At 42.1% G+C, this 12,704-nt stretch overlaps 1 protein-coding gene across 1 annotated transcript in view; it reads right to left on the reverse strand.

The window, feature by feature from the left end:
* BPNT2 (3'(2'), 5'-bisphosphate nucleotidase 2) overlaps positions 1 to 12,244 on the reverse strand; it is a 36,335-nt gene extending 24,091 nt beyond the window's left edge. The window contains exon 1 of the mRNA XM_008000697.3: positions 11,588 to 12,244. Within this exon, the coding sequence (XP_007998888.1) occupies positions 11,588 to 11,974 (387 nt within the window). The 5' untranslated portion in view covers positions 11,975 to 12,244. The remainder of the gene's footprint in view (positions 1 to 11,587) is intronic.
* Between the last annotated feature and the right edge of the window lie 460 nt (positions 12,245 to 12,704).

Here is a 12,704-nt window from a genome sequence, read left to right on the forward strand (position 1 = left end):
TTTTTCTTTTTTCTTTTTTTTTTTGAGATGGAGTCTCGCTCTCCAGGTTGGAGTGCAGCAGTGCCATCTCTGCTCACTGGGAACTCCGCTTCCCAGGTTCAAGCGATTCTCCTGCCTCAGCCTCTGGGTAGCTGGGACTACAGGCGCCCGCCAACACACCCGGCTAATTTTTGTATTTTTAGTAGAGACGAGATTTCACCGTGTTGGACAGGATGCTCTCTATCTCCTGACTTCATGATCAGCCCGCCTTGGCCTCCCAAAGTGCTGGGATTACAGGCATGAGCCACCACGCCTAGCAAATCATTAAATATTTCTTAGTACAGAGCAAAGTAAACATTCAATTTATTCACTTATGTCTTTATTAATTCAGCAAACGTTTATTGATTGCCTATTATATGACAGACACAGTTACAGGTCCTAAAGATACCACAGTGATCAATGTGAGACAAAAATTTCTGCCCTGTGGAACTCAGATTCTAGTATAGATAAACAACGAGACACATGAAAAAAACATGTAGTATGTTGGATAGTGGTAAGGAGGAGGAAAAAAAAAAAGGACAGAAAGAGTGCTGGAGAGTAGAGAAAGGATTGTTAGAGAGTAGAGGAAGGGTTATTCTTTAAGAAAAAGGGTAGATAAGATTAAGAAAGCGTGGCTAGGCAATTATTCATACTAGCTAAAACCAGAGAACTACTAAGTCTATCAATTAGTAGTTTATCCATTATCCTGATGAATGGATAAATATATTTGGTATATCCACACAATGGAAAGTTACTCAGCCATATACGGGAATAAAGTATTGAAGATACTAAATCATGGATGAACCCCCTTGCTTTGTGAAAGCATCAACACAGAAGAGACCATATACTGTTTGATTCCATTAATGTAAAATGTCCAGAAAGGCAAATCTACAGAGAAAGACATATTAGTGGTTGCCCAGGATAAGGGATTAAAAACAAGAATAAATAGTTAATGGGGACAGGGGTATTATTAGGGTGGTGAAAATGTTCTAAAACGGATTAATGATGATAGTTGTACAATTTGGCAGTTCTACTAAAAATTACTGAATTGTATACTTGAAATAGGCTAATTGTATGCCATATAAACTACGCTGCAATGAAGTTGTTTAAAAAAAAAAAGGTAAGGTAGCTAGAGAAGCCCCTCACTGAAAAGGTGGTATTTGAGTGAAGAGATCTAAAGAAAATAAGCCTGGCAGGCAGCTAGAAGTGCATTCTAGCCCAATAAATAACAAATGAAAAGATTCTAAGGTGGGAATATGCCTGGTGTGTTCAGAAGGCAGCAAGGAGGCCAGCAAGACTATAGCAGACTGAGCCAAGGAGAAAGTTGAGGTCAGAGAGTAATGGAAGCCAGATGGTGAAGGACCTTGCAGGCTGTAACACAGAGCCAGTTGCCCTTCATCATAACAACTATCAACAATGTGCAGAGGGGTCCTAGTCATTGCAGTAAGCTAAAGGGAGGGGGAGAGGAGCAAGTGGGGAGGTACAAAGTTGAAAGAAAAGAAAAGAAAAGAAAAGAAAAGAAAAGAAAAAAGAAAAGAAAAGAAAGAAAGAAACAAATTCGTAATATGAAGTTGATTATTGAACACTGAGAAAATCTAAAAGAACTTGCAAATAAATGCAACTCCAATAAAAATCCCCACAGGTGTTTTTTTGTTGTTGATAGTGGTGTTTTTTAATCATCTCCTTGGAAACTGGACAAGCCATTTCTGAAAATTACCTGGTAGAACAAAAAGTCAAGAAGCAACACATTTTGGGAAGAGGGGAAAAAAAATACCATCATGGTGTGGTGGTGACTTACCTTACCAGATATCAAGACCTATTTTAATGACAGAATAATTAAGACAGTGTAACACTGGTGAGGCATTTTGGCTTCAGAAACAACTCTTAACAACAATGCCAGACTACTTCAGATCAATGATGGTTAATAGTAACACCAAGCAAAAAGGAATAAACTTTAAAAAAAAAGAAACGTGACTCCTAGAAAAGACAAAGTAGTTTATGGGCCTTAACCACTGTAGCTTACAAAAATGGCAGTGCCAAGTCCGGCAACTACGGAGCTTCACTGATTTTTGTAGAATTCAAGTCAGTTTCTCCATATACTTGCAACTGAGTATGAGCAAACACATTATAGAACAGTATTTGAAAAAATCTTCACTGAGAATCGGGTTAGGGAGAAACAGAGCAGGAGAACAAGAACGTTAGCACAAGTACCTAATCTGCTTTTGTGTAACTGCTATTTATAAACTGCCACACACTACACACCTACAAATTTGAAAAATCTACTACCCACCAATATAAACAATTTTATCAATAGTTGCTATGGTCAACACCAGAAAGTCTTCCTCAATCCTTTTTCACATGCCACATCGAATCAAGTCAGTAAGTCCTGGAAATTCTACCTCCCAATTCTAAATATGTAAATATGTCACCATGTCTACCAAGAAAATCTTAGTTTAGGCCACCATCTCTCACCTGGATTCCTACAATAATCCTCAATTGTTCTTGCCTCCTACAGTGTATTCATTCACCCATTCATTCAACATCTAATGGCTATATACTCTAAACTGTTTTAGGCATTGGGATACAGTAATGAACAAAACAGACAAAATCACTGCTTTTACAGAGCTTCCCTTCTCAACCCAGCAACTGCCATCTTCCCAAATCAGACCATGGCACTCTAGTTTACAATCTTCCAATGGTTTCTCATTATGCAGAGATAAAATCTAGACTCCTTATCATAATCTACAACGTTAAGTCCTAGATGATCTGGGTAATGACAGTAGTAAATGCTATCCAGTAATTTCTCTCTATTTGCACTCTTATTTACTGTACTCCACACTTACTAGTCTTCTTATGATCACTCAGCCTCAGGGCCTTTGTACTTACTGCAGTCTTCTGCTTGTACACACTTTCCCAGATCTCTGCATGACATCATGGTTCTTACTCAGGTCTTGGCTCCAATAAGACTGTCTCAAAGTGGCCTTTCCTGACTACCATTGACAAAGCGGGACCACCAGACACACTCCCTGCATGACCCTGTTTTTCTTCTTCAAAGCCCTTATCAGAAACCATGTTGCCTGTTTACATTTACTATCTTGATCAGCTAGAATGTAAGTTCTGTGAGTGCAAGGACACAAATTTTCTTTATTACTGTAGCTCCATCCCCATTGTCTAAACCAAAGTAGGTACTCAATAAATATACCTTAACTGACAATATTATTCTTAGCCACTGTAGTTTTTTAATTTCTTCCCCATAATCCTCTTCCACTCAACCTACTCTTCCTTCCTCATCCTTACTGCCTGTCAAAGACATCAACGGGGAATGGAAGCATAAGAAATCAACCCAAGCTCCAAAAACTCAAACCTACGAACAGCCCTGGCCAATCCCTGCCCCCTCCCAACACCCAGCCAATCACTCCCAAAGAAGCCCATTATGGTGGGAATGAACAATGCAGCTTTTAGAGAACCTGTAATTTTAGAACGGTAAGCTAAAAAAGGTTCTAGAAATCAGAAAACACTAAACCGATCTTGGTCTATGCTGATACATAATAGCTCATCTTGCAGTCTCCACCTACATCTGGCAACTATCAAAACACTCTCGGATCCTTTTGTTAGCCTCTATGTATAGCAAGTATGGATTTCTTTAGGTTAACTTGCCTCCTGTGTAGGCATTTCTAGTACTCACAACGTCCACTTTTCTTTTCCTTCCTGAACCTCTGGGAGACTATACTTCCCATCTGCCTCGTAGTCAGAGGCACATGAGAGTGATTGTGGCCAGTAGAATATGGACAAAAATGTAAATGCACAAAATATGAACAAAAATGTGAATGCACATCACTTTCTGGCTTAGGCAATAAAAACAAAGCTCCTGCCCAATTCTCCTATCTTTTCTCTTTCCCTGCTATGTTGACATGGCAGAATCACACATCAACATCAACTAGGTCACAGTTACTTCATGGAGGACAACTGCTTTGGAGAGTGTCAGGCTTCTGAGAATTGGAGGATGTCATTACTACAGCATTGCCTACTCAGTCTTCCCTGACTAATGCATCGTTCCTTTTATAAAAGTAAATACTCCTAAGTAGTTTAAGCGCCAGAAGAAATTCACACGTGTGAATCAATTTGAGTCTCTTCCTTTAAACCTCAACCTTGCATCAGAAACTCTGAGAAAACAAAACGAAACAAAACAAACAAACAAAAAAAAATGTTGTTGTTACTGGATGGGAGGTAGGGGAAATAGGAAAAATAATTTGGGGGATAAAACAGTAATACCTAGGTGCAGATCTGAAGGGAAAGCACAGCTTAAAGGAGGAGGCAGCATTAGATAGGAGAACAGGTACAGAACAGTAGGAGTGTTCCATAATTGTGAGGATAGAAAATGTTTAATCTATATGCTAAACAATACCTTAAAATTAGTACAACCAAGTCAGGGATCAGGAATCAAATGCTTATGTAATACAGATGCTCCTCAACTTACGAAGGGGTTACGTCCTCATAAACCCATTGTGAACTGAGAAGCATTTGTATCGCATAAGTTGAAAATATCTGAAGTCAAAAATGCATTTGACACATCTAACCTATCAAACATCACAGCTTAGCCAAGCCAACCTTAATTAAATGTAGTCAGAACACTAACATTAACCTACAGTTGGGCACAATCATCTAACACAAAGCCTAATTCATAATAAAATATTAACTATCTCATGTAATTTATTGACTATTAAAACTGGACAACAGAATGGTTGTAGGGGTACTACAAGTATGGTTTCTTTACAATGAATGGTGCATATCATTTTTGTACCATTGTAAAGAAATCCCAAGTTGAACCATCTTAAGTTGGGGATCATCTGTACAAAGGTTCTTAAGACAAGTTGGTCTATTTAAAGATTTTATTTAATTATATGGACATATACACACACATATACATATAGATATCATACATATACACACATATATGTGTATTTAGGCGTGTCTTTTAAATTCCAGAAAGGGGAAGGAAACTATTCTCCATAGGTATTGTCAAAGTTCAAGGCCCCCAAATACAATCAATGCCCTTACTATGCTAGTTCAGTTACTTTGGGGTTTGAAGGGACTTTTGGTTAATGCCTTAAGAAGGAATCGATCATTTACTTCATTTCTCCATAAATCATTATATCCTAACCTCACACAGTGCCTGCCTATCATACTATAGGTGTGACAGTTAATTTTATATGGCAACTTGACTGAATTATGGGATACCCAGAGATTTGGACAAACATTATTTCTGGTTGTATCTGTGAGTGTGTTTCTGGATAAGATTAGCATTTGAATCAGTGAATTCAATAAAATAGACTGCCCTCTCTAATGTGGGTGGGCAGCATTCAATGTTTTGACAGTGTGAATAGAACAAAAGGAGGGAGAAGAAAAACTCTGCCCCTTCTTCTGCCTTACTGCTGAGCTGAAACATCAGTCTTCTCCCGCCCTCCAACTGAGACTAACACCACCAGCTCTCTGGTTCTCAGGCCTTTGGACTTGGACTGAATCACATCACTTGCTTTCCAGGGTTTCCAGTTTGCAGGTTTCTAGCCGACAGATCAAGGGACTTCTCAGCCTCCATAATCACGAGCCAGTTCCTTATAATAAATCTCTATTGGTTCTCTTTCTTTGCAGAACCCTGACCAATACAGTAGGCATTCAATAACTATTTTCTTTCTTTCCCTTCCTCCCTTCCTCCCTCCCTCCCTCCCTCCCTCCCTCTCTCTCTCTCTCTCTCTTTCTCTTTTCTCTCTTTCTCTCTTTCTCTCTTTCTCTCTTTCTCTCTTTCTTTCTTTTTGTTGAGACAGAGTCTTGCTCTGTCACCCAGGCTGGAGTGCAGTGGTGTGATCTTGGCTCACTGCAGGCTTCACCTCCCAGGTTCATGACATTGTCCTGCCTCAGCCTCCCGAGTAGCTGGGACTACAGGCGCCCGCCACCATGCTGAGCTAATTTTTTGTATTTTCAGTAAAGATGGGGTTTCACTGTGTTAGCCAGAATGGTCTCCATCTCCTAACCTCATGATCCGCCCACCTTGGCCTCCCAAAGTGCTGAGATTACAGGCGTGAGCCACCACACCTGCCCTCAATAACTATTTTCTAAACATATAAATAAACATCCCTCTACCTGTCCTATTCTCTTCTCACCTTTACAGAAACCTTTTACTATCAACTACTCTCTCTCAAATATATCTCTATAAACAATTAAACATGCTGTAGTGTCTCGTACCTTAAAAACAAATATACCAAAAAGAAAGCACAGAATCTTCTCTTAGGAAACATAATACACCTAACACCTGAGCCAACTTCCTTAAAAGCCCAATTCCTGTTTTTTTGTTTGTTTGTTTGTTTTTTGAGACAGAGTCTTGCTCTGCCACCCAGGCTGGAGTGCAGTGGTGAGATCTCAGCTCACTGCAAGCTCCGCCTCCCGGGTTCACCCCATTCTCCTGTCTCAGCCTCCTGAGTAGCTGGGACTACAGGTGCCCGCCACCACACCCGGCTAATTTTTTTTTGTATTTTTAGTAGAGACGGCGTTTCACTATGTTAGCCAGGATTGCCTGAATCTCCTGACCTCAGGTGATCCGCCCACCTCAGCCTCCCAAAGTGCTGGGATTACAGGCGTGAGCCACCACACCCAGCCAAAAGCCCAATTTCTCAAAAGACTTGTCTTTACTCACTGTCTCCATTTCCTCACCTACTAATCATAGGTTGCCTGAGTTCAAATGCCAACTCTTCAATTTATTGGGTATGTGAATAATTTAGGCTACTCACTTAACCTTTCTGAGCTACAATTACCTCATTGGTAAAAAGGGACAATGATCTATCTCCCTGTAAGGTTCTTAAGAAGAATGAAACAGAAAAGGTAAAACAAACTTAGTACAATGCTTAACACAGAGTAAGCTTTTAATAAAGGCTGGCTGCTACTATTCTTGTTAAATGATTGTTTTCAGTCTTCATTATCCTTGGTTCTAGGCCCTGATATTCTCCTTTCATGTTATATTCCCTCCCTAACCAATTCTGTCCACAACCAGTTTCAATTAACATCACAACACAGATGACTCGCAGATTTGTATTTTCAGTTCAGATGTTTCTTCAGAGCTTCAGACTCATATATTCAACTGCCTCTTTGACAGCTCCCCTTGCACATATCAAAGGCATCTCTAACATAGCAAGTCTAAAATGGCATTCATAATCTGCCCCCCAACTTAACCACCACTCCCCTTCACTAGCAACAAAACCCCGGTTGTGAAAGTTATAAATAGAGGACTTATTTCTAACATATCCCTAAAAATTATTTCATTTCCTTCTACATCTATCTTCTCTACAACCATAGCCCTAATTCAAAAGATATTAGCTCTCACCTGAAAAAGCCTCCTAACTGGTCTCCCAGTATTTACTTTCCTCCCCTCCAAACCATCCTCCAAGCAACTACTCTGAGTCCTTCCATTCATTTATAACATTATAGTTAAGAGTATACTTCTGTTACATTTATTATACTGCCTTATATAGAGAATTAAACAGACCTGAGATGATTCTCTGACCATTAAGTGAATCTCAGCGAGTCTAAGATTATTCTCATGGTGAAACTTCGTCTCTACTAAAAATACAAAAACTTAGCCGGGCGTGGTGGCGGTGCCTGTAGTCCCAGCTACTCGGCAGGCTGAGGCAGGAGAATGGCGTGAACCTGGGAGGCAGAGCTTGCAGTGAGCCGAGATCGCACCACTACATTCCATCCTGGGCAACAGAGTGGGACTCCATCTCAAAAAAAAAAAAAAAAAAAAAAAAAAGACTTTTTTCTAGCTGGGCAATCTTTGGCAAATTATTTAGCCTCTCCAAGCCTTTATCTGAAAAAGAGGCTGTAGTACTTAACCTCCTTTATTGTTGTGAAGATAAAATTAATAATGTCATTAAGAAGTTTAATTCAATTTTTGTGGCTTGCAAAGGGCTATGCAAATGTTAGCTAGTAAAACAAGCTCAGCAAAACTTCCCCACCGCTTGAGTCCTGGTCTTCATCTCTCACATGGCCTGTTCTAACAGTCTCTAACTAGTCCCCATCTACCTCCAAATGCCCAAAGCCCAAAGTATGGCTTATTGAGGCCTCAAGAAAAGTCAGCTAAATCTGGCCTTCTTTTAGTATTCTACTAGTAAACTATGGATTGGGTCCAAATTCCTTTGAGCTTGGAATATGACCTAGCCCCTACCTACCTTCCCAGTCTCTTCCACAATAATTCTCCCAAGTGCATTTTACTCAAACTCATTAGATTACATGAATTAGCTGTCCTACTATCTCTCTTGGGCCTGTTCCTTTGAACTAGTTTCTTTGCCTCTGTTTTCAGTGCTTATGTCTACACCAACTACTAGTTATTCTAATTTTACAAAAGAGGACACTATGGTTCAAAAAAGTTAAATGACTGGCCAGTATTACCTAGGCTGATGACTGCACAAGATGTCAATGCAAGTGTTCTGTGCACTATATTAGTGCTTCTCAAACTTTTCTGGGATATACTTCTGTTGAAAGACAGAAGCATAACTTCCATCTTATAGGTCAAGGAAGACAAAGACCCAAGTTGCTGCTACCAGCTTGGAGTACCATGCTTTACCTTCAAATAAGTCACTGTCAGAACTTTGAACAAATCAAGTTGAGGACAGGAGCCCCTCAAACAGACGGTCCCCTGTACATTAAATCAAAACTATAAATCTAAGTTTATCTGTTATGTGGCTGCGAAGTCACTCCACAAAAGTATCTTCAGCCTTCATTTTCACTGTTACTTGCAAGGATAAAGAGACAGTGCCATACAAATGGCTGGAGTTATTATTACTTTGACACAATGAAATAAGCATTGCCAAAGTGTTTAGGAAGAGGAGACTAGCTGCCTGGAGGACTCTCTGGGATCTCTAACCTGAAGAAAACTGAAGACAAAAGGAAACCCAGGGAGCCTAGGTGAAACTTGAGTTTTGTTAAGACAGCACTCACTTTTCTAGAGTATGATTCCTCAACTTGGGCACCAATTGACTAATGGAGCAGATAAGTCTTCATTGTAGGGGGCTGTCATGTGCATTATAGGATGTTTACCCTCTACCTGCTAGATGCCAATAGCATCCCACCCCTGGTTGTGACAACCAAAAATGTCTTCCGATGTTGTCAAATGTCAGTTAGGGGACCAAACTGTCTCCAGCTGAGTGCTCCAGAAAAATCCCTGGTATATCCTTTTACTGAGGAGTGAACACTAGATATGAAAGCTCAGACTTTAGACTCTACATAGGAAAGTAACGGGAGAAAACAGATCTTTCTATATTTACACAGGGCACTAGGATAAAAGAAAGAAGTATCTGATGCTTCTCAAAGGTCTTTTTCCACTAGGAAGTAAAGTAAGTGGAATATAATTTAAGTTTCTTACCAAGAAATTTGGGGTGAGGCTTCAAAATCAACCAGGCATTTAAGACGGTACTTCTGGGCATTAGGAGAGGGGAAGGCACAAAAGGAGAAAGACTCTTTTAGGTTGATTCTCCACTTAGATGGCTACAATATTTGGCCTCTAGCCTATAACACAGGGGTATAAGATCGCTCAACATGACACCATCTCCACTTTGACACTGTATAAATGAGCACAAACCTCCTCTATTCCTTCAGCCATGACCCAACAGGAATACTGCAGAAGCACATGCAAACATTCAAATAGTCACAAGAAAACAAAAAGTTGTTTTATATGAAGCCAGAGACTTCAACATCTGCAATTCCAAAAGCTTAGCTTTTGTGTTTAATAAAATGCAGCTCACTACCCTTGGCAGCCATTCCCTTATTGTTTGCTAATAAATGAGAATGCACACACATACAGATGTGTTTTCAACATCTAAGAAACTTTTGTTTTTACTTAAAAAAAAATCAACTCTGCTTGCTACATTTCACTATTATTGCTTTTAAGCTTCTAAAATTATAAGTTTTAAGCAGGCTTCTAAAGATCTAGCTAAAATGTTGGATAGTTCATATAAGCTGGAGTGTCATGAGCCTCAGATTTCCCATTTGTAAAGTAGGCAGAAATAAAATTTACTTCTTAAAGTTGCTGTAACGATCAAATGAAGTCCTGTGTAGTCAGTATTTGGGCACGTAAAATATATTCAATAAATGGTTATTATTAGTACTGTTAAAACTAATAAATAGCAACTTCTCTGAATCTCCTGTTTCCTCTATACATTCTTGGGGAAGGAAACACATATGTTTTGGAAAGGCGGTAAAATAGTTCATAAACATATCTTACATCTAGATGCAAAAAAAGATAAGTGTTATTTGTGATGATAAAAACAGAGTAGAGGAAAAAGAAAAAGTGGAAATATTCTGGGTTTTAGGTAGAAATTTGAAAAAAAAAAAAAAATTCTAACGTTAATTACATCTGGTATCCAGTAGCTCATGACAAGAAATCCAATGTTCCTTTCCACCGGAAAAAAAGAAAAAGACGAAAGAAAGGGGAGGAAGAGAGGAGAATAAAAAGCAAAACCAAAGCAATATTACGACAGACTGGAAGAAGCCTTACACAAAATACATTAACTAAACAATGACAATATTCTCCTCTTTGAAGATCAGCAGTAAAAGGTCAGTCACCTTCCAAAGAAGCCTGGGTTTGCACATCACTGTTTATCTAAAATTTCAGTAAAGACAATTTTTCTTCCCAGTAGCCAAAACTACAGTTAGGGGATTAAGATATACATTAATAAGGTGCTACTACACTATGTCCAGCTCTTCCTCAACAAAATTTGCAGTTCCTGGAACTGCAAATTTTAAAAATGCTTTATTCAACTCAACAGCAGCTCCACTGAAATTATGAATTCAAAAAGTATTAATAACAAATCCAAAAGGTCTGGATTTCCCTAAGAAAATGTCAACTCCCTTCATAGAAACCTACCCAAAGAAAAGGCAAATGTTATTTAGTTCTTATTCTCTGGAGTAAACATGGATCTTTAATCAAGGGCCAGGTAGGATCAACAGCTGGTATATTTCTAAGTACCTCCTTAAAGGGCCCGCAAACTATAAACTTAAGAGCGTCAAGACAAAACGACAGCGAAATGAGCATACTCACCCCCACCCTCCCCATCCCCACCCCCGCACGCTAATAGCTCTGCAACAAGACTCCGTCTTTCAGCTGGCTACAGGCCAGCCAGCCAGAAAATGTGTACTCCAGTTTCGACCCTTCTAGGGATGAAATCAAGGAAGGATAGAGGGTCTTGGGGGATTTTAGCCAACCCCTTCATTCTAAGGAAGAGCCTGAAGCCGCGGGTGCAATTAACTTTCTCAGCCTTTTCGTTTTGAGGCCTCCTGATCCTAAGTACACACGGCGCACACCCGACCCAGGACGAGCCAAAAAGGCACGGGCCCTGAGTCAGACTACATGCAACCTCACCCAGCTCCTCTGCTGTTTGTCTGACCTTGTGCACGTTAACTTCTGTGTCTCAATTTCCACATCTACAAAATGGGAACCAGAAGCTCCACACCCCATACTGTTCAGAGTCGACGGGCCGAGACGCGCTTCCCGGCTCGGGTGGACGCTCCGCCCGTGGGCTCCCACCTGGACGCTGGGGAAGGCGGTCTTGAGCAGGTAGAACATCTTGCGGTTGGACAGCACGTCGCCGCTGGTCATCTTGTCCTCGGCTCCCTCGCGCGTCTTCCCCTTGGACTTCTCGTGGAGGACGTTGCTCTCGCGGACTCGCCTCACCTCGTCGCCGCCGCGGACTGCGGCCAGCACTGACACAGCCAGCATCTCGCGCAAGTCCACGGTGCCCCCGTCCGCCGCGGCCGCGGGTCCCGCCGCGCCGCCGCCAGGCTCGCTGCTCAGGCCGAAGAGGCTGAAGCGGCCAGCCAGGAAGCCCGAGTAGAGGTGGTAGAGCACGCCGAGCCCCAGCAGGCAAAACACGGCCACCCCCAGTGGGGAAAGGCGGATGCCCATGGGGGCCATGGCGCGGGAGGCCGGGCGCTCCGGGCTGGGCTCTCACAGGCCTCCCCGCGCCCGCCGCCGCTGCAGCGCTCCGGGCCAGGCGCCGCGCGGGCTACACCGGCGTCCGCTCCCCCGCCCGGGTGCGCCCCATCACTCCCTCCCAGGAAAGGCCGAGCCGCGCCGCCGAGAGCACGGACGCCGCCCCGCGCGCCTGACTCGCCAGGCAGCACGGGCTAGGCTCTTCCGCCGGCCTGCCGGTCCGACTTCCACGTTAGCCTACGGCCGCGAGGTGAAAGGGGAGCGTGGGTGTGTATCCGGGTTACGCGACGGGGCGGGGCGAGGACGAGGGGCGGGGAGAGCTGGGCACCTCCCCTTGGGGCGGGGCGGGACGAGAGGCGCTGGACTGAGCTGCCTTACTTGGTCTGGGTGGGAAGGTATTCCTGGAAGTGGCGAGCAGCAATCCACGCAGGAAAGTGTGCTGTGCTGAGTGCCTTGTGGATATTTAAATTAAATATTCCATTGTACGACTATGGATGGCTGTAATAAAGTCACAGTAACGGTCTAGTCTTCTCATTACTCAGATTATTGAGGAATGGAGGAAAACACAATAAACCATTTTAAAAGATTGATTTGCAAGCTTTTTTAGCGGGGGTGTAGGCAGCCTGTACCTTTAAGTCGCTTCTCCGCGCTTTTCCCGCAGGACGGGGGACTGGGCGGTGAGGGGAAGAATTGTACTTGGCTCTTTATTCTG

This window comes from Chlorocebus sabaeus, chromosome 8, assembly GCF_047675955.1.
Source record: "Chlorocebus sabaeus isolate Y175 chromosome 8, mChlSab1.0.hap1, whole genome shotgun sequence".
Lineage (NCBI taxonomy): Eukaryota > Metazoa > Chordata > Mammalia > Primates > Cercopithecidae > Chlorocebus > Chlorocebus sabaeus.